The 23,280-nt window shown below is 36.5% G+C and overlaps 1 protein-coding gene across 1 annotated transcript in view; it reads right to left on the reverse strand.

Annotated features, from left to right (window-relative positions):
* Positions 1 to 19,821: 19,821 nt before the first annotated feature.
* aldh1a2 (aldehyde dehydrogenase 1 family member A2) overlaps positions 19,822 to 23,280 on the reverse strand; it is a 13,845-nt gene continuing 10,386 nt past the window's right edge. The window contains exons 7-9 of the mRNA XM_015391836.1: positions 22,438 to 22,595; positions 21,569 to 21,643; positions 19,822 to 20,687 (exon numbers count right to left, since the gene is read on the reverse strand). Of these exons, the coding sequence (XP_015247322.1) occupies positions 20,615 to 20,687; positions 21,569 to 21,643; positions 22,438 to 22,595 (306 nt within the window). The 3' untranslated portion in view covers positions 19,822 to 20,614. The remainder of the gene's footprint in view (positions 20,688 to 21,568; positions 21,644 to 22,437; positions 22,596 to 23,280) is intronic.

Below are 23,280 nucleotides of genomic sequence, written 5' to 3' on the forward strand. Positions count from 1 at the left end.
ACTAAACAGTCTCTGGACCCAACAGTTCCTCTCTCAAAGCCAAACCCGGACTTCTCAAGGTATAAACCTAAAACTCTCAAACTCAAACTCATCTGCTTCCAAGCTAACTGAACTGTCATCCTCACAGACTCCAGTGAACCAGCCCCCTGGCCTGAACCTGTTCCTGTGTTTATTCCATGTGCTTATGAACAATAAAACTTGTTAAACTTTTCATCCGTTTCCGTGGTGTTCTGCATTCTGGGCTTTTCTGAAACCCATCATGACACTGTGAGAGATATCTCACTTTTTTCACCTTTCCCAAAAGAATGATTATTGCTTGATGCATTTGTGAGATCCACACAGCACTGTATGGTCAAAATTTTAAGCACCACTAACCAAGCAAAATGTGTGACATTTCTATTTGGAAATACATTTTGGACACTAAGTGACAGGCTCCTACTGACATGTGTTTGCAAATATAAACATCTCTTGGCAACTTATGATTCAGCCCATAAATATCACTATGATGAACAGAGGAAAAACTCTTTGACTTTGACTCTGTATTCTCTACTTCTACATATTTATAGATGACCCAAATGCAGATGGAAGCAGAGATGGTTTCTTGCGGATTTAATGATGAGGGTGGTGGTAACAGAAGCATAAATCCAAAGGAGGAGTATATATGCCAAACAGAACAATAAATGGCGTAATCAGCTAATTGGGAGCAGGTGTGGACAGAAGTCACTGGAAGGGAGCTATCGGGAAAGGAGAGAGGCACAAGGGGCCAACAGAGAGTAACCAATAGTGATGGGTTACTAAGGCATCTTGATGCGTTTTGACACATTGACAAACTGTAGTCCACTTTGGTTCATTTATAGCTGCATCTGGATGACGTTATATGTTCATCAGAACTTTCTTCTAGGCAGAGAGCTCCATTGATAGGAAGAGGCAACAGCTGGCAGGGGGCTGTGCTGGAGGTAAGGGAGGATGAAAAACAGTCCTTCAAGGGGTAAATCAAAGCAGCTTTAAAAAAAAAAACTTGCTGCAGATAAAAACCTCTTCAGAGTAAGGGTGTGCAAAATAATCGTCATGACAATGCATCGCGATTCTAATTATTGTGATCTACTGCATCGATTCTTGAAGGCAAGAATTGATTATAAAAAAAAGAAATGAACAAATAAAATACATTAATGGTTGGCGCACATCAGCCAAATCAAGTGGAATACAAGTTCCAGTCCAGCAGATGTCGCTGCGGATGTGTTGACGCCCGCTGCTTTGTGNTTCCAGTCCAGCAGATGTCGCTGCGGATGTGTTGACGCCCGCTGCTTTGTGTCACAAGCATTTCTGGCCGTGGGATACTGCGACGAGTCATATGAAATAAAACATGGAGGACACTATGAAAATCGCCCCCCCGGTTCCATCACATTTCAAGTCAGATGCTTTTATGCATTTTTGCTTTAAAAACAAAGAAGGTAAAAACGAAATTGATATGACACACGTCATTTGCAAAAGGGGAAATATTCATTTGAATGTTTTCGTTTCATTGGTTTAAAGGACCACTGAGGCCATGTAAACGGCACTGATTATTCCTATTTTTTTATTTTAAGTTTGATGAATCCTAACATCTTTTTGTCAGTGTGTCCACGCCAGTAATAGTAATATTTGTGTCCAGTATTTGTTTTCATGGCAACACCTCCAAAAGTCATTTAAATAAATAAAGCTATGTATGAATTCAGTTGCTTTCAGTTATGTATCAATTGAAGACACTGTCCAGATCATACACAGCCAGTCAGCATCTGGTAATGGCTGTCTCTTTTTCTTACAGCTTTCAGTGAAAATATTGCAATGCATTGCAATATTTCAAGTATCGTGATGCATCGTGATAGAATCGCATCGTGGCATGTGAATCGTGATTCGAATCGAATCATGACCTTCCTTGCCAAACCCACCCCTACTTCAGAGGATTCCTTTCATCCTTTGTCAACATAATTTAAGCTTTATTCCATTCTGACTGAAAAAAAAGCTTTGTCTCCTAGATATACATAAGCTTGTGCCCTTTATAAGTGGAAAAAGTCAATGTAGATGGCATTAAGAAATTAATGCTTTACTAAATGTTGCAGGGTTAAGATAAATTACAAAATAGGTTGAGTCTTGCTGCTCTGTGTGCTGATGTGTTTAATCTGTGATTGTTTCACTGCTGTCCTGCACTGTTGGCTCTAGTAGCTGCTTCAGTGACAGAGCTGCACCCTGATATATATTCAAAGAAACATTTAATGTTTCACTGCTGTCTGTGTTGTCAGCCAGCAGTCAGTTTATGTCCCAGACTTTCCCCTTTCCTATCATAAGAGAACATAACAGGATAGTTTTTAACAGGATAGATTTTAACCATATTTCTCAACAGCTATTCATTTTGAGGCAAGGCATTTCTTTAAAACATATATTATCATTTATTGCTATTCCTCCATGCTTATGTATGAATTTATAACAAGAGAAAAAGATGATAAATGTCAGGCTCAGAACAAAAGGACAACACAGGTTAGTGACCACCTCTATCTGGTGGAAGATGATAATGAGTGTGAGTCAATTACCTGGTCTTAGTTCAGTCCATGCCCACGAGATGAGGTTGGTTCTAGCCAGTCGGCTGTCAACAAGAGTCCCAGAAGGTGATGCATCAGAGGCTGGAGGACAGGCAGCAGATCAGAATCGAGCAGACGAAGGATCAGGAAATCAAAAACACTCATGAACGCTAAAAAACTCTCACCAAAGGCTCGAATTATCTGGCACTGATGACTGGTTAGAAGGCTGGTTATATATAGGCTTAAGCAGGTGGATCAAACGAACAGTAGTGAGAACTGGAAGGAGATAAGCAGGTAAGTGAAATGAGTAAGACCAGCGATTAGCGCCAAAATCGTGACATCAAAAGCACTTTAAGTGTATTCAACATGGGCAAAGATAACACTGAGGACTGGAAGGGTGACACATTACCCCATATTTGTAGTGATTCCTTGCAGTCTCTTTTACCTTTATAAGGTCCAAGTTTAAAAATCCTGGTACTGTAAAACCCATAATTAATGTTGCTACATTTAAACAAATTTTAATTATATGGTGCACTGTCAGGTCGTATACTGGTGCTTTTAAATTGTACATGATTGCAGGAACCCTCCTTTTTCCTATTCTCTGTTTAAAAAGGTGTCCTTTACAGTATTTATTGATGTTTACCTTTATATTCGTTCATCACAAGCAATGTATCACCTCACATTTGCGTGTTCCAGTTAAAAGACGTGCAGCCGCATTTTGAACCATCTGGAGACGGGAGATGGAGGATGCACTAACCCCCTAAATAGAGGGCATTGCAATAATCCAGCCAAGTGGTAACAAAGGCATGGATTACCATTTCAAACTGTTGCCATGAAAGAATTTGCTTTATTTTAGCCAGCTGTCTCAAATGATTAAAAACATGATTTAACAACTGCCCTGTTGCACCATGTGATTTATTGACATCACATGGTACCTGTTTGGTTGCAAAACTTATTTATCCCCTGAAGAAACACAATTAGCATTTAAAAACAGTTTTTGCATTTATTAATTTTATTTCTGTCCAGTTTTAAAATGTATTTAATAATCTGAGACATTCAAGTCTGACAATAGAGTTCTATAACAGAGGAAATATGTTTTATGTCCCAGTGTATCAAACACTCAAAACATTTAGAGGAATGCAAACATTATGAAAGACAGGCATACCAAATTATATGACCTTGGTTATAATAATAAAACTGCATAATTCATATTAGTTAACAAACTCAACATTTCAAACAAACTAAAGGAGATGTCTGGATGCTGGTGTTTTATATAATACTATGAGCAGAATCCAGAGAGGTGTGACAAACTACAGCCTATAACAGGTTTTGTGTGTCAAAGTGGAATAAAGCATGTTAACTTGCTCCATAGAGAGGGGAGGAGATGTAAAGAAACTTAAAAAAAAACTGCTGTCACAGGACAGATAAAGACACAATCAGCAGTTTGTGTGTGCGTTCCTAGGCACCAGCAGGCCATCAGGTGGTCCTTGGTACTCTCCAGTCACCAGCCTACCAACCTCGCCAGCGCTATTGTACAGAAAAGACGCTGCATGACTGATACAACAAAGGAAGAGACACTGATCTTCTGAGACAAGCTCTACTCTCTGCATACTGCGCTAAAGGAAATGAGCTGATTCTCCTCAGCGGTCTGCATTTAAGCCTTGCTTTTAAAAATTGTAGATCTTAATCTATGAGCATCAGGGCAACAAATGCCTCAGGAGTTTGTGTTGCAAAACCAAGTAGAAAGAAATTCAAAGAAACAGAGATTCACAACAGCAGAGCCTAATTGTTTTTGTTAAAAATCATTTGCTAACCACAAGCACATGATATTTCCTTACTTAAAGTAAAGCTCACAGGTCATATAGCACTGACAGGTGTTACATTTCTAGTGTACCCTTGAGTAGGGCACTTTGACTCACTTATCACAACTTAATTCAATTGCTCCAATAAAACTATCCAGCTGCATAAGCACATTGTAGAACATGTGAAATCTAAAACACAGTGCATTTTTAATGCTCTCTGGATTACGCCTTCTGCTTTAGAGGACAATAAATAATTTTACACAGTAATTGAATGATTTAAAAGCTCAATATCTGTCACACTGTCAAGCGTCACCAAGCTAGGGGGAGGTGTTGGGCCCCTATGAGTCCATTAAAGTCCACTTTCCCAAATGGCAGAACGTGAGACCCCATTTGGGGTGGTAAGTTGAAGCTGTGAAAGCACAAATCTGTTGAAAAGTCTTTGGATTTTACACCTGTGTGTGACACAGGGGAGGTTCAGCAGCGAGTGGGAGAGCCGACCAGCTGTGCTCTCTTGTGGTGACTCTAGGGATAGCTGGAAAGTGGCGAAGATTTTACTAATTTTTGCTTTAAAGACATTTAAAATGGCAGAAAATAACAATGGCTGATTTAACCTGGCGCTTTTTAAGTTGGTTTTTTTAAACTGGTGCTATGGTACTAATAAAACAACTTTATTTTAGAAAATGTTGAAGAGTACAATACAAGCTTTGAACTATGAATGAAAAATTCTAACCATCTGGAATAATTTTGCTCCATAATGCTCTATAAAAAGGGAAATGTGGTGCAACCTCCAGTTTATTATCATGTGAGCTACTTAACTTACAATGCACTACTGATCATTTGTAGCCTATACCCATTTCTGAGATGTAACACAAACACATGAAAAGCAACTCTTTATACTGGAGGGGTTAATCAAGAGATAATAGGTTGATAGTTTATATATTTGTGAGCACTCATTGGTTTCTGATGATTTTTTTTTAACATCACAAAAATCCTCCTAGTTAATCTAAATATTCACATCCATAACAAAAGAAGGTTCCGGGTTTGATTCCTAGAATTTAAATGGAGTTTGCCTGTTGTCCCAGTTTCTGGTGTATGTCTCTCTTTACTGCCCTGTGAGAAAACTGGCAACGTGTCCAGGGCGTACCCCACCTCTCACCCACAGACTGTTGGGGATAGGCACTGGCCCCACCATGACCCTGACAGAATAAGCAGGAGAAAGTGGATGGATGGAATTAGTAATAAATAATTTAGAGGTTCTTCCACTACCTTTGTAGCCCTAAATAAGAAGTTTACACATTATTAAAAGAAGCAATCTAATGATAAGTAATGATTAACATATATAACTGTACTAGGTTATTAATTTTTAACTAATTTTATACTAACTTTTTTAATCTAAGTGTTCATGTTTTCTACCTCTTTCTAGATCTACTGTGTATTTAGTGATCCTGACAGTTAAAATAAAACCAGTGTTTTACAGATTTCAAAATATGTTTTTTTAATAAATCTTTGTATAATCAAACATTACATTTAATGATTATGAGGTAAAGATACTTACATGCAGCCCACTGTGTCAAAAACATTTAATAAACCTTTAATACTGCACCTAGTGATAAGCCAGGGGTATCCATTCTTTGAGGACTGAGTTAAGTTCTACTTCAAAACAGCAGCATCAAATTGAAACAGTATACATTCGGTTTTTCAGAAACTGCAATGTTTCAGAGGTATATTAAAATGAAGGTTTACAAGTTCTCTCAGTGCTAGCAGATATAAATGTTCATTCAACAACTATCTCCCATGGGTGGTCAGCCAGCCTCTCAGTGCAGGTCTGCACATCGTCCTCTCCATAACAGGGGGTAGGCCAACACATAGAGTGGCTTTCCTTTGTCTCCCGTGTCTTCAGCATTTGCTTCATCGGAGCTGATTACTGGAGACATTCCTTTCCCGTGCAGCCATAAATTCACCTGATGTGAAGCAGACCTGCATCCTGCACTTTTACAGAGGCATTGAAAAATTACGGGAGAAAATGTAATGTCTTCTTCAGCAAAAAAAATTACTGAAACAGTTAAATAAAAGTTTGGAATTAGTTCTTAGTGATAGCCACCCTCAAATGACATCACAAATACAAAAAAAAGAAAGAACCAAACTTATTTTGTTTTTCACTCCAAAATTGCTCTTTTTTTTGTTTTGTTTTTACACATAATATAAAATAGCTGTTTTATCTAAAAAAAATATTCATTTGCTCTCCAGATTACAGAAAATCTTTATTTATGACCCTATCATTGACAAAAGAATAGGTTAAAGCTTCCCTCCATCTGTTTGCAATCCCTGTGTAATGCCATCATCACCTGTTTCTACGGTCCCAGACACATCTGGCTTGCGTTACAACAGAAAAATTACATAAGGTGCATTTTTTTTCCTTTCTTCTCGCTTAAGTTTAGCATTTGACTCAAATATCAGAAACAGTAAAAACAGCAAATTTAACTCTAAGTCATTAGACATGAAGGAAAAATGTCAATATGATTTAAAATGTTAGTAATGTACAGATGCCCCTTTATATTAAATACTTGAGTTTAGATACTTCATTAGGTTTGTTGAGGTATAAAGCCAGCTAAAATTTAAAACAGAAATTCAGTTGTGACATTCTCCAGATTTGGTCCAATAAAGCACAGTTTATGCACATATGAGCCACTTTTGAAAGTAAAGCACCACTGCTAATAGTCATCTGGGAGTCTGAGGGCACGACAATTCGCTGTGCAGACATTAAAATGTGCTCCCATTCAGAGACAAATCAGCATATTGTTATGTTTAAGAACTGCTGGTTTTAGTCACTTAATATGTAATTCTTCTCTATCACGATAAATCTTCTAATTTGTAAAATGTAGTGCATGCATAATCTAAATATTAATTTACATTGTGTCAATTTTATTTTCTGTTTACTTGTACTCTTTTGGAGTTAATCTATTATGATAACAGGTGTTGTGAATTAAAATTACATAAATAAATACTTGGCATCTTACAGATTTTTTTTCTCTTCATTTTTATCAAGATGTATTTAAATGTCTGACTTAGATAACCCATGGTTTTTCTCAACCACATCTCTAGGAATAATTTTTTTTATTTCCCAGGCTGATTATTAGCCTGGGTGCCAGTCCGAACTTAGTCCCGCCCACAAAGTTTGAGGTCGGGGAAGTTCGGTCTGGCTCTGCTCCATAGTAGCGCGAGTATTAAAGCCCACTGTCAGGCGATCCAATCAAATTGTCAGGGCGGGCTTTATACGATGATGGACAGATGACAATCAGTAACGTAATCAACGTGACCAAAGCGCGCTTGGGTGACAACAACAATGGCTGCCGCTGGAGAGTTGAGGTGTGTAGATTCTGCTATTAGGTCTGTTCTAGAAGATATCGACAGCAAATTAATTTTAAAAGAGGAACAGAGAAACGCGATCAAGTCTCATATTCTTATTATAGGCGTGCAACTGCAAGCTTTGATTTTTGTGGACAACAACTATGCCTCGCTTAACATACGTCACGCACTCCATTGCTCTTATTGGTTGTAGGTCTATCCAATTGAGTGCAGAGGCATTTTTTTTCCTGGTTCGTTCGAAACACGCCCCATAATCACAGCTCTATGGAGCAGTATCAGACTCATATTCTGCCTAGAATTGAGTCGGACTACGTCAGGCTAGCTGATTATTACCAGACCTGTAGAATAAAAAAAATCAACGATCAACCAAGACTGAAGAGCTACTTAATCAGGAGGTCATTAAAGAATCCAGAACAACCTCAGTTTCACTTTTGCAAAAAAGCATCTTGATGATCCTTAAGCCCTTCATGAAAATATTGGAGACCAAGGAGAAAAAAGTGTAACATTTTAACGAGTCTACATCCTCTTACAGTACATCTAGTTTAAAACTAGCTGATCATTTTCAGCAAAAGACAGTGATACTGATAATAAACCAGGTGGTACGTTGATCTGAGTCATTTTGCTGTAAATGATGCTCTCTACCTGAAAAGAATATTTTCTTACCATCACTTTTGGGAGCTTCACTCCATGCTTGCTCTAGTAATGCTGCTGGAGAATGATTAGACTAACTTCTGAATGGCTTTAAATTAAGCTTTTGATGTGGTCAAATCAAACACCTACATTTTATTACTGTGCCCTTAACAGGCTTTCTATGTGCAAAATCCCTGAAGTATGGAATAATCAAAAAATAAATCTGATGAGAAAAATGAGTCCAAAATCCTTCACAGTGATGCATCAGTCTGATTGTCAGTTATTTTAAAAGGAGCTGCTGCTGCCAAGGGTGGAATAACGAGTTTGTAGGTAAAGGTGCAATTGTTTTTATTATTCAGTGCAGTTATTTAAAAACATGTTTTGTATTCAATGATCTTTATCAAAATTGGACCACAGCAAAAAAGCAAAAACTATTCATAGTTCTGTAGTTTTGATAAGTATGCTAAGTATTAAAGCATGCAAAGAATATAAGCTCTTTTCTAAATTTTAATATCTATTGTTTCAAAGGAAATTTGTGGTCACAGCTCAAAGGATAGTATACTATCAGAAAACTCCTGCCCAAGGAATCATATTTCCCTGCTTCATAACAGTCTGGAATTTGTGTATCCGTTCTGTCTCTCCCATGGACACCAGCTGTGCAGCTGGTGCGTACTGGAAACTGCAGTGAGCCTGTTGCCATGTGGGATTTTTAAGGCAGATCTCCCATGTCCGTTTAAGGAAGCAGTAATGTCATGCAATATGGGCTTGTGTTATCATTGTGCAGATTCTGGAGGGTGATGTCAGAGGAAAAGGGAAACTAGCTAACTCCCAATTCAAGAGAGCAAAGGCTTGAAGCTAGCTGGGAGTGACCCAGACCTGCTTAAAGATTTTTCTTATTCTTTGTTTCCATATTGCTGACCTGAGAAAAATACTCACTTTATCCAAATAGGTTGAGTGGACATGATGCAGAGTCTTTTGGCATATATGGTTATGAACAGTAATCTATCAGTAACAGAGTAATAACTGTCTTTCTGGGGTTAAAAGTAACATCTACAATAAATCAAAAGGCTTTTGCATTAGTAAATGCAGCTCTTTTCATCACTAATGAATAATCAACACCACCTACTCATTTAATTAGAGATCATTATATGTCCACCGATAGGTCCTGTTTAATGGATATTGTGGAGTAAAGGATCAAGACTGACTTTTTAATGCATCTGAAAGAGTTGCATGCAGCAAAAACAGAAAAATCAAAAAAAGCCCAGAAATATCACAGAAATCCTCCAACAAAGACTTAAACTGGGAACTTTCTGCTCCTTGAGTTGCAATGTTTACATAACCACTTGAATAAACGTATATGTCGTATAATTTAAAGTTCTTTGCTGAAAGTATTCATATGCCTTTGGAACATTTTGTGAAATCAAAAACCTTCATGTTTTTATTACAATTCGATGTGACGGAGCCACACAGATGACCACAATAGGTGATCACAATAGAAAAATAATAAATCATTTTTTTGTCGCAATCTTGAGGTGTTTGGTTTTGTGCTTAATTTAGATTGATGTTAAATGTTTTTCTCGATGCTCATATGTCTGTTTCATGCTTTTCTGGATATATCTTTTTTTGTTTTGTATTAGCAGCTTAAATTCTGAGTAACCCACTTTATGGAAATATTTTACATTAGGAACACCAAAAAGTAGGACAGCAACTTAAAATTTTACAAAGCTTTAACACAGAGATGTAGAGTTTCTGCTGTAGCCCATAAGGGACTAGACATTGGAGAACATTTGCAGGAGGCACACATTGGGTATGTAACTAATCGACTTATGATCACAGCATGTCTGCTGTGTGGAAATATTTATACTTGAAATAACAGTTTAAAACAAATGTATGAGTTTTAATGGCTCAGACTGAGGATCTCTGGAAAGACCTGGAAATAAATAAAGTTCATAATTCACCTTCATTCTAAACTTTTTTCAGCTTTTGCAATTCAGAAAGTGTGTTAAGATCGTATAAATGTACCCCAATGCTAATGCAGTGGTAACTACAGTGAAAGGTAGTTTTACATGGTACTGGCATTGGGTGTAAATGCAATTTCACAGCCCAGTTTTAAATGTAGCTTTGTATAAATTGTTTGTCCCATTTCATAACAGCTATATATATCACATACGATTGCAACAAAAATATTTTTTTTACTTGTAATGTGAGATGATTGGACAAGGTTTAGGGATGTAAATAGAGCAAAGACTTGTAACTGACTGAAATAAAGTTTATACTAAATAGAATAAAGTTTATAATTTGCACTTCTTTTTAAGTTTTTAACAGTCTCTTCATAAACCAAATATCAAGAACAAGCCACTCTCAGAGACTTGCAAAATAAACAGATACTTTTGCACCCACTGAGCAGCCCATAAATATTAAACCCATTTGTGTGACTAATGTTTCTTCTCATACACCTTATCTTATGAGGAGGTTTATGACAATTAAAATGTCTTTTCACTATAACTGAGATGCAGCTGTGATCTGTTGCACTATGTGCAAGCTATTGCTCCAACAACCAACACTGGTCTGTTGACAGAACAAGGTTTGGCCTGGCTGCATGTTTATCACAATGAGACATTTTATTACATGCAAAACAGCATTAAAAGGCTTTAAAATACAACATCAGCAGAAAAAAAGGGCCTTCTAACAGGAACGATTTATTTGCATAGGACAAATGGAAAGGCAAGGCAAGGCAATTTTATTTGTATCACAATTCAGTACATGGACAATTCAAAGTGCTTTATATGAACTAAATAATAAAATAGAAGAAAAATAAACAGAATAAAATCAAAAAACATTTGGCTATTTTTCTTCCTTTAATCCAACAAAATCCATTGCGGGAAGTAAGTGTGACCTTTTATATTGCATTTACCTTAATACTATTAGATTTACCACATAAAAAAAACATAAGCAGAACCTGTAAAACTAAAATAAACTTTGATCAGGCATGTCAGATAGGCGTCCTTTTAACGCATCTTTTCCTATCTTAGCAGGAAAAGACACTAATCAAGTATAACTACAGTCACATCAAACTAATGTTTTATGGTGAAATTTATAGCTGCAGTGGCACTACCTCATTTAAGACCTGACAGCACAAATGAATAAAGTGAATAGTTCCAAATTAAATCTGGCACACCATGGATAACTCATTGATCACAAAGCAATTCTTTTCTTTAAAAAGTTATATCTCACAGGTTAAATCAGAGAAATCTGTGCAGCAAAATGTAACCTCTGAAGCTATTGAACAGACTGTGAGATTAGCATACAAATGTCTCCCATAGATCATCCTTCTGAGCATAGGGTAATGACAGGTGAATGATACTTATCAAGCTTCATAAGTGGTCCTTCCAATAAATACATAGTCCAGGTCATTTGTATTGGGATTCAAGAGTTGATGGATATAGGCTTGCCACTTAACCTTGGAGTAATTCCAAGACATTGCTTGAATCATCTAATACATTATCTATCCCGTAACGGTTTGACCGGTCTTTAAGGATATCACTTTATAATGTCAAATGTGTTTCATGAGACATATATAACTAAAGGTGTTAAGGCCTTATGAATCATTTGGATGTACTAATGACAGAGTACAGGTTTTTGTTTTAAAGAGATTCCTCTTGAATTTGCCTTTTATAGTGTCACAGCTATACTTCTGTTATTCTATGTACTTGAAGCTTTGTTGAGTAAGGCATTCTACAATGAATGACAACAGTGCAGTGAACCTAATATTTACTCCTGAGAAGTCACTGAAATATGCCTGATCTTCATTAGGTTTACACCTGAATTCTAAGGAAGATCATGTAATTATGGTTGAAGCCTGGCTCTCATTTTGTTTCTAACAATTGACCCTGACCTTGTCTGCCATCATTACATCTGAAGATATTCACTCCCCGTATTTCTCAGGAGGGGTAAAGTTAGTGGTTTTCATGTAAATATTTAAAATACATACGCACTTGAACTTACCATTAAAATTATACCTGTTTCGAACTCAAAACATTTTTATTCTCTCTGACATTTCTCCTTAGGTACAATTTAAGGAAAGAAAATAACACCTCAAATGCGGTTTTAGCATCTGTCTTTGTCCAAAGTAATTATGAGTGAATAAAGACCAGGGAAGATTAAGTTTTACATGTGGGCCATAAAACTGAGTTTGTTTGAATATTTTGGTAAAGTCTCACCCTGTTGCATCCCTAAGTTGCTAGTGTCAAAAAAATTTCTTGCATTTTCATCTTCCTGGACAAATAACCATAACCTTGTATTTGTTGTCTTTGCAATCAATAACGTTGTTACTCTTGTCCAACTTTATGTTTTATTGGCTGCCTTAAGCTGAGTTTCAGCTTTTAGACATTTCTCTCAATTTAGCCTGTATGTAATTAGTAAGGGAAATGCATTTAAAAAAAACAAATATTTTCTCTAAAGATTACCTTCAACCAACCTGTGTGTTATTGGAACACCTCTATTAAGACTTTACACACATTAAAAATGAAAGAAACATTTCTCTGGCTTCCTCACATTGATCCTTTTGATAACAATTTTCAGTTTAGCCCTTTTCCTCCACTGTTAAAACATGTTTCTTCAAGTCTTTCTGGAAAATATGCACAGTAACACACTTCCAAGACAAAGATCTCGATAGCTGCTATTTCCTGTAATGTTGAGCAGGCACGCCGTCTTCATTTTTACAGACATTAACTCACAACAGCATCACTGCGAGGAGTGTCTGCATTGCAGATCTGTTGGACCTGACTCTCACTATACTGGAATGAGAAGCATGTGCAAAAAAACTTGCAAAACATTTTAGTGAGAAGAATCAGACCTCTCACGCCCTCAACCCAGCAATGTTAAAATATTGCAGTCTGTGTTTGAAAGGGTTCTTTCTAAAAGGCATCACAGTGAAATAAGAAGAGCTCATTTTTAACAAACACTGAACAGACACTGACAGCAGTTCCTTGTGAGTCATGTGAGAAAATACCCAAAGAGAACTGATGAAAGGAAAACCAGCGTGGTCTTGCTGGAATATTAACTAAATCAATAAAGTTTTGGAAGGATAAGTGTACATCTGGACAAAGGGTGAATGTCCCTGTCAGTGTGTGGTCTTTTTAACAAGCTCATGTCCTGACTCTGGGGTTAGGCTTGTACACACTAAAAAAATGGGAATTTTAAAGGGTTCTCACCAAAACGTAAATCAGATCTTGCAAATCAGATCTTGCAAATAAGATGATGCAAATAAGAAATGTCTTCTTATTTGCATCATTTTAGTAAATTACAAATTAATCATATATTCTTAAAAGAAAAAACCTAATCTATTTTATGGTCTCACACAATAAAAAAAGAACAACAATGTAATTTTTCTTTGCTATAAGAGATGATAGACATTAGATTAACAACTTAATCTACATTATGATGATTATATGTAAACCCATGAGATTCATAATCAATGAAATACCAGGAGATGAAAATATTTTGAAGAACAGAACTGACACTTCAACCAAGATATCCGGTAAAATAAATAAGAGCGGATATCTTAAGGAATCAAACATTAATTATAATATTAAACAACTTAAAATCAAGCATTTTAGTTATAAAATGAACAGAAACATGCAATCCAATAAAGTACCAAGCAATGGCTAATAACTATAAATTACCGCCAAAATAAAACTTTTTTGATTACAGAAATATAAACTCCCTTTTGAAATAAATTAAATCAACATTTTACTTTGTCTGTCTTTAAGAGAAATCAAAATTGAAGAATAAAAAAAAGGAAGAAAGGTGTTTTATCGTCTAGTTCTCACTTAAATCGATTAAAATTGTGAGCCTTAATCATCCTGCTTTCAGCACCAAAACCTAAAACATGCAACAGGAAAATGTTAGAAATGCTGTAACTGCCTAATGTGGTTTCCACCTTTGCAACAGTTCCTGCTCTAGGGATAAGGATGTTAGGAGGTTTATTTTGTATAAAAGTTTAATCATTTTACTATTAAGGTTTGAAGCCTCATTATATACGTTTTTGGCACAGGGCAGAGAGAGCTTTCGCTGTCGGTCATAACAATCCCATACTGCATGGTGGGAAAACCAAAACAGTTTTGTAGTTTTGTCACAATACTGGTGAAGGTACAAGCTGATCAGTATTTTTTGACCTGGTTGCAAAAGTTAAAAAAAAAAAGTTTGGTCTGAGGCAGTGGACTCAGGTGCATAACAGGATTTACTTACTGAGAAAGAGTCACTAAGAGGAACTGATCCACCAATCAGAAGCTGACTTAGATTGTTGGTGTCAACAAGGGGGATGAGGTGGCTCTAAGAACGAAGGCAGATATACGTGAGGCAGAGATGAGTTCTTGTAGGTTTAATGAAAAAACTGAGTCAATCATCCAAAAACACAAAAATACTGAGAACCAAAAAGCAAGCAAACATCAGAAAAACTCATGTGGGGTGTCAGAGATGGGGAAGCAACTAACAACAACAAGGAACCAGCACTGAGGAACTGCACATGCAGAGTATATTTGGATGACAGAATAAAGACTGGTGTAATAATCAACTGATATGGAGCAGGTGTGGATGGAAGTGACTAGAAGGGAGCTAAGTGAAAGGTGACAGGTACAAGGCGGCAAAAGAATGTAACTAAAGAGTGACTTAGATACAACACAAAATGGAAAATAAACCAAATATCAACAAAACTGAATTACTTAGTGAAAACTGAAAACTAAAAACTTAAAGTCCCAAAAGGGGAGAGTCATAACAATTGAGCAAACATGTGTCACTTAATATTGGTTTCTGTATTTTTTTAAACACATCTTTCAGAAAAGAAATGTCTTTCCTTAAGCTCTCACTCCATAGAGTGTTTTCCCATCCCTTCCACATACGAATTCCACCAAAAATATACATTTCAACAATCAACATGTTTTAGGTACATTTGTTTTTATTTTTTTAAGAAGTTCTTTTTGGTATTTAGATAAACAGCTTGGTTATAACAATCCTGCAAACTTTTAAGATTTTGGAGATCCTACACTTGCAAGTGCGAACTTAAGTGTTTGCTTGACCAGATCTATGGTTTGATCAAGTGATTAGTCAATGGCCTAGAGAAACAAAGGAAATCAGGTCTAAATCTCTCCTAAGCTAAAAAAAAAAAAAAAAATGGTGAAGAGTCTCTCAATAAACTTTTTTGTTAATAGGGTACAGAACAGCTTCCCCGGGAAGGCCTATGCCAGGGTGATGGAGAGGATATTGTCAAACTTTGGCTTCAGAAGAAGCAGTCTGGTTTTCATCTAGGCCGTAGAAAATTGGACCAGCTCTACACCCGCTACAGGGTGCTTAAAGGTTCATGCAAGTTTGTCCACATGTTTTTTTGTGGACCTGGAGATGGGATTTGACAGTGTCCCTCATGGTGCCACCATGTGAGGGTTCTCCAAGAGTAGAGTCAGGGGAAATTTGGCACAAAAAATGTCCCCTAAATTCGAGTTGCTGCCGTTTTTACAGTATTAAAATTATATATATACACTCACTTTGATTATTTAATGACTCACAGGGGTTTATATATTTTTTTTAATCAAAGTCTTTTTGCTTCTGCTTGTAATGGTCTTGGCGCTGATGACTGGCCTGATTACTCATTTCATTCACCTGCCTAGCTCTGCCCAGTATTGCTCATCTGTTTCATCTTCCTCAGTCTATATTTAAACTACATTTTTCCTCCAGTCATCAGTGCCAGATTATTTGAGCTCGTGGTGAGAGTTCTCTAGCATACTTGATTGTGCTCTGATTGCCTTATCTTAACCCGTGGACCTCTGAGCCTGCCCTTACCCATTCTAAGCTGTTTGCCTGAACTGTCTCTGGCCTCCTGCTGGATTTTCCTGTTTACCGAACCTGGAACTGTAGTGATGGGTTAATGAGACATCTTGAAGCGTAATGACACATTGCAAAAACGGTATTGATACTGCGTTGATACAGTCTCTAAGAATACTGCCACCTACTGGACCTTTAAAGACATTACAGGCAGCTTATTTGACAAACTAAACTGAATTGATTTGATGACCCAGTACAATGATATAATTTAAGTTATTGTACTGCCAATAACTTATACTGCTGTTCACTGCAGATCCGTTACTTTAAATAAAAAAATTTAGAGAGTGTCATGGTTTTGGTTATGTTATGCTTTACTTTGCTCCTTGTTTTCTAGTTTTTATTGGTTCAATTCCTATTTTGTTGTAATTTCTAGATTTATTTTAGTTCTCATGTTGTCCTCTGTTGTTGCTGGTCCTGTCATCGCTGCAATCATCTCCCCTTGTCTCTCCCTGGCTTCTTCTACGTGTTTTCCCTTGATGTCTCCATGGTTCTGGTCTGTTACATTTTAGTTGGATTTTTGGACTGCCTTTGTTAACCATTTTTTCATTAAAACTACAAGTATTCACCTCAGCCTCTCTGCCTCTGCATTTGGGTCCAAACCTCAACCAAGACTTGACAGAGAGATCATACTGTCTATCTGCTTTGAATACTGTTCTGTTCTGAGCATTGACACTGACAGAAGAGAAAAGGTAAAAGTTACATGATTAATAAAGATTTACTTACTAAATCACAAAATAAAACAAGAGGATTGTGTTATCTAATGTCATATGACGTAATTACTCTCACTTCTCACTTGCTCCAAAGAAGTCCAAAGTTGAGACCAACTCAGCTAGACATTAAGGATTAAAAACCCAGGACTTTTTATTAAGAAACCTCCTGTCTCTAAGGTTAAATGTACTACCCTTTCCCCTTTTTATAGGTCATGACTGACACAGGTCTTCTGACACAATGGTGTGTCTGAAGTAACCCAACATCAGAAGAATAAAAACTTCCTTTTTGTGGGGGTGTGAAATTTACTGTAGAAAAATATCATCAGTACAGGCACATCCAAGCTGACTTCTCTCCAATTTTGAGATTGCAAAAGATCAAAATGATTTTATAGGTTTCTTACCTGTGTGAACCTACCTACCAGGTAGATTGGGCAGACAGAACAACATAAATAAACAAATATATAACTTCAAACCTTTTCTTTGTTATCAGTACAATATTGCTGAGATTATTAAGTGAATCGTTATAAATGACCTATGATATCATGATAATCTAGCCTTTATATTTTTACTCGAATTCTAAATAATATTGATCTTTATGCCTAATAAACCTTATTTTAAAACTTGGGTTTTCATTAAAGCCCAGTCTTTCCATCTTCTAACAATATTCAAGTGGTTTGAAGATGCACTTATATGCAAAAGTATGCTAACCCCTAGGACACTTTTACATTTTCTCACTTTGCAACCAAAAACTTTCAATTGCAATGGCCTTGGTGATATATCTACATGTTTTAATGACAACATTTTCACACAAAAAAACCCTTATTTGATTCCTGCACCTAAGAAAGATTAAAAAGAGGTTAAAAAATAAAATAATTCATAAAATTACTGCCTTTAGTTTGTGGATTTAAAAGCAAATAAAGAATGGAAAAAGGCTCTACTGCCCTCTCTGAGTAAATCCAACTACAGTCTTAATGCCATGGTTCAATCCCTTTCAAGTATGGGGTGCAGTTAATGAAACACTTGACAATATGGCCTTATTACTGCTTCCAATGTATTTCTCTGTCACTTAGATTTCATAGCAGTGGCTTGTAGTTGAGATGTGAGGGCAGTTTCACAGAAATAAACAGGACTAGTTTATCTTTTGCAGCATGTTGTTGTTCAAGATTGTTATTTCTATGTTAGAGTCTTATATATTAGATAATGTGTAATGAAAAATATAAAGAGGGTTCAATGACTTCTTTGATTGATTGACAGAACATTAAAATGGTACCATCTAATATAAGAAAAAAATAGAGTTTTCACAACACCTACATGCATTGGTTGGCAAGCTTCCTGCCACAGATGTCTCTAATTCACTTTTAGCTATTAGTGGGTGTGTTTGCCTGTTGGTCCAGCATTGTCGCTGTGCAATGGACTGGCGACCGGTCCGGGATGTTCAGAGTTAGCTCCTGCCTTCCTTCATTTTGCTTAGATTGGGTCTCCTGTCAGCTCTGCTGCCTTCTAGGCTTCAGCATCTGGAACTCTCTGACTGCGTCCGCTGCATCTTGTCGGCCGAAAGGCTGGAATCATCCTCGTTCTCTGGGCACGGACTAAAGTGTCAAACCAGGTTACTGACTCACGCGTTCAGAATCATCCTCCATCAGATTACCATGGTCACTAACCTGTGTTTCTCTCTTGTAGAGCAGGGGTGTCAAAGGGGTTCCAGAAAGGGCCGTGTGGCTGCAGGTTTTCTTTTCAACCACACCAGACTCCAGTAATGAGTGCAATCTCAACCTGATGACTTGATGAAATAAATAAAGTTTGGTGTGCTATTGCTTGGTTGGAAAGAAAACCTGCAGCCCCATGGCCCTTTCTAGAACCACTTTAACAACCCTGCTGTAGAGGTTCCTGTCTTAGATGCCCTAGCTGCTGCAACCTCAGGTCTGCAGTTTCGGCTTTTTGAGTTTTCCCACTGTCTGTCTTGCTTTCAATACTAGGTCCCTCTGTTCTGAGTCATTACAGTACTATCCTCTGCTGGGAAAACTCTATGTCACCTTAGATCACAATCGAACTTCTTGATGGAACAAAACCAAACTCCAAAGGTGAGATGACGTTTATCATTTTGAGCCATTAAAAATCCGACATTTAAATGCACTGTGTCCAAAGGTACGCAGCTCTGGTTTGATCAGATCAAACTGGTTGTGTTTTAGATCAGCTGGAAAAAAGAAGATCCTCTGTTTATAAAAATCATATGTATGATGGTTTTTATAGTATTCTTACTCTTAAAAAGAGAATCAAACTATATGTGAAGTAAAAACTTCACATATAGTCTGATTTCTGCATGGCTTTTGAATTATATCTGCTATTGAATTTCTTTGTGTCAGTATTTAATCTATTATTATTTATATGCTACTTAATGTTGTTAAATTGGCTCTATTTTAATAATTTCGTAACTCTACCACTCTAGCAACTATCAGAACTGGCTGTGGCAGGGTGGCATGTTTATCCAAGCGAACTCATGATTTAGCATTGGGTAAATTACCTTTTCACAGACAGGTTGTTTTGGATAGCTTTATTCCATCTTAGCTGAAATTATTATATTATTATTATCTTTTTTTTGTATTTACTCCAGTCATCTTTGTCTCATATTAAAACGTATCGGATAAGCTTGATATTTAAAACCAACAAAGAAAAACATTTTTTGGGATTTCAATACTGGTTAAAAGCACTGTGGCAAATTTTAAATGATGTTTATAGTTATTTGGTCATATTGGTTTCATGTTACAGATTACATAAAAAAGGATTAAAGAAAGCATGACTTTGGGAGCAAATGTTAACACAGAGATCTAAATAAATGATGAAACACACTTTCACTCGTTTTACAGGAAAAAAATGTTTTACTGAAAAAAAACTACAGTCATTTTATAATTTTATACCATATGATTGTAGAAACATAAACACAGACATAGATGGACATCAATGATATCAGTTACAAAAGTTTAAAATACATCTACTCTGCTTTTCTTTTTAACAAGTGAGAGTAAAATGCTTTTTAAGAGTTTAACATCTTAATGCAGGTCAAAGGTTTACATACAGTGTTAGGTCATATGAGCTAATATATAAACAAAGACAATTAGCATTCAATTAAAATTCTGAATTAACATTTTATCTTTTCATGGCTGAAGCTGACAAAAAATATCAGTGGTCTTGAATGAGCTGGCATGCTCTTGCAAATTCTAACAAAGTAAATGACACATAAGTTTTTGACAATCATACCGCACAGCAAAAAGAAAAACCACCTCCCCTCAGATAACAAGTAGCTAGTAAAGGGCTTATTGCAAGTGCAGCGACCGAGTCTCTGAGCATCCAGCACCTGGTGTGGGGAACGGTCGGGGGTCAGCGGCTGGGTAGGGTGGTGTTATTGGACCACGCAGTCAGAAAGGCCTCCCTAATCATCTCTGTGAGTGCTTTAGTGTCGTTAGTGGAGGAGGTATACCATATGAGCGCAATGGATATAGCTGTGGGGAAAACGGCTGACCGCTGGGCTAAGTTAATGGGAGAGACCACAGGCAGTGGGTGAATATGGCCTGAATTCAACCAGGGAGAGAGATTTAGTTTGGACGGTTGTTGTGGTCTGTTGCTGAGGACAGTGTGGCGATGAAGTTGACACGGTCTCCTTTGGGTGAAGTGTTCGCCTCTAAGAGTTTTTGCAGACCATCCTCATTGTGATGGTCTTCTGTTCTGTGTACTCCCTTAGGCCACTTTCTCCTCTAAAACAGGAAACAGTAATAGCTTTGATTATGCAAGATAATATACACTCCTAGGCCAGATGTTTACATGAACTATATACAAGACAAATAACCTTTTTAATAACCTTTTTAATACTTACTCTCTTAAATTTCATTAAATGGGTACGCATTATTTTTGTAAGCTAATTGCTGCAAAACAGGAAATACCTTTTTCTTTTTGTCTGTTTATTTTTTTCTTTGAATTAAGTAAATGGTATAATTGCATTAACAGGCTCCACACAATAGTTTGCAGAAATAATGCAATCTGTCTTTAAAGTCTACCTGTTCCTCCCAAATAAATAAATTGTAAAAACCCTGTATTTGTCTTTTTGCACTCAGATCTGCTAACGCCCCTCTCTTTTTCTTTAAATGTAACAATAGCAATAGTACTGTATATATATATATATATATATTTCTTTTTAATAAATGCCGCTTTCTTTTCTATAGATTGTCAATGATTTCACAATAGCAAACATTGCATTGGAAACGTTTCTTCAAATCCAAGAACAAGTATGGCTGCAATTTAACTCCATGCTGTGAATTAGCCTATAAAAGCTAAAGAAATATCTATATCTTTATCTTTTCAAATTGTTTGAATGAATAGTAAATTCATGCTAACTTCTGGCCTCCAACAACCTTTGTCAAGATTAGACTGTAAGAACTACAACGTTGTTAAATGGTCTAAATAAAAATTGTTCTTAAACTGTACACTGTTGCAGATGCAAAACATATTAAATACTACAATTTTTTAAAGAGCTATTTGAGTTGAAGAAATGTTGTTTTGAAACACAAAGTCCATTTCAGAGATATTATGGCTAACTTGCGTACATAGGGAAGGCAAAAAATATATATATTATACTTACAATTCACGTCCATTGCCAGACATTTTGTATCCTCCAAACGGACACTGTGTGCTCAGAGCATTGAAGCAGTTTATCCTGGGAAATACACAAAGCATTGATCAGTCTGATGCATTTGACTCCTATGGTTAGCTTCAAAGTTAAGTACAACATAAGCTGCATTAAGGAAGACAGCTCTGAAATATATCGCAGTCATCACTACAGGCTGTTTTTATAACCTGTTGAACCCCATCTAATAATCCTGGTGCTGCTCGAATGAGTTCAGTTACAACTGGCTGGGAAAGAACTGTTAAAATGATTTCGGATGAAGACAACTTAATTTAGGTAATACTAAAAAACACGCATTACTGCTGGTAAAATTTACAGAATTAAAGTTTTTCCTCTTAAATTAGTAAATCTTTTCATGTAGATTTTGGGTATCATACATACTTTGATAACATATGTTTAACATGTAATGGTTATGTGAGTCTATGCTACATGAAAACTGAAGGACAAAGTTGTAATATAAATGTTTGTTCAGCTACCAGACCACGGAGGTAAAGGCAGCAAAACATTTCTGGCAGATGCTGTGTGTTAGCTGTACTTCTGCTATTACTCGTAACCATCTGAAGGTAATTACAAATGAAACCAAACAACCCTGAGAGAACTCAACAAGTGATTGTATAATTCCTGCATACACATCTGATTACACAGAATCTTGTTCTCACAAATTCCATCTCACATTTCTGTGAGTTGTGGGTGAAAAAAAAAAAAAAAACCCAGAGTGTGTAAAAATAGTTAGAGTGTGGTGTCAGTTTACAGGTTCTGGACGGCTGAAATGTTTAATTTTTCCCACATGAAAAATTGAGCTTTTTACAGAAAACCAAACTCACCACACAGTGCCGGCCTGCAAGGCTGTGGTTATGGTCATGGCTTTGTTGATGTCACTGGTGAAAACAGCGGCAACCAAACCATAGTCTGAGTTGTTGGCCCTTTCAATCACCTCTTCAATCGTTTTGAACTTCATTATTTGCTGGACTGGGCCAAAAATCTGCAGGCAGACAAAAAAATGTGTCATTTCTAAAGAGAGAGGGCAAAGAAATATGTTATCAAAGAATACAATTGTATTTGTATTAGCAGTGTCACATCATAATGTAAACATTATGATGTGACACTGCTAATTTAGGTATGTTCTGTACTGGATCTCATCAAATCTTTTTTTGATTTCTTTTTTCGTTCTAAGCTTGAATTCATTGATGCTATATTTGGAGCTTTTCTAATAACACCCTCTCTGACTAGCAGTCAGTCATTTAAGTTGTCTAACATGTCATTCTTGAAGTCTCAAATCCCTTTACTGATATGTTAGAGACATTCCCAATGTAAGCATATGTTCTTCAAATGTATGGAGCATAGAATAACACTGTGAAGTCCCCTCTCTACCCTTCTCTGCACACTGTTGGTCAGCGCTGTGAAAGAGGGCTCCACTTTCTTTTGCTTACAATAAGGACAAATTTATACTTAAGGTTGGGAAAGAACCTCATCAGGTAATTGAATGCCATTTTTAATTTTTAAATAATTATTAATAATTTTAAAAGCTGTTAAGTAGTTAAAAAAAACACAAAATACTATATATATATATATATATATATATATATACACTATATTGCCAAAAGTATTTGCTCACCTGCCTTGACTCACATATGAGCTTAAGTGACATCCCGTTCCTAATCCATAGG

Source organism: Cyprinodon variegatus, unplaced genomic scaffold (assembly GCF_000732505.1).
Source record: "Cyprinodon variegatus isolate N-32 unplaced genomic scaffold, C_variegatus-1.0 Scaffold561, whole genome shotgun sequence".
In the NCBI taxonomy this organism is placed as follows: domain Eukaryota; kingdom Metazoa; phylum Chordata; class Actinopteri; order Cyprinodontiformes; family Cyprinodontidae; genus Cyprinodon; species Cyprinodon variegatus.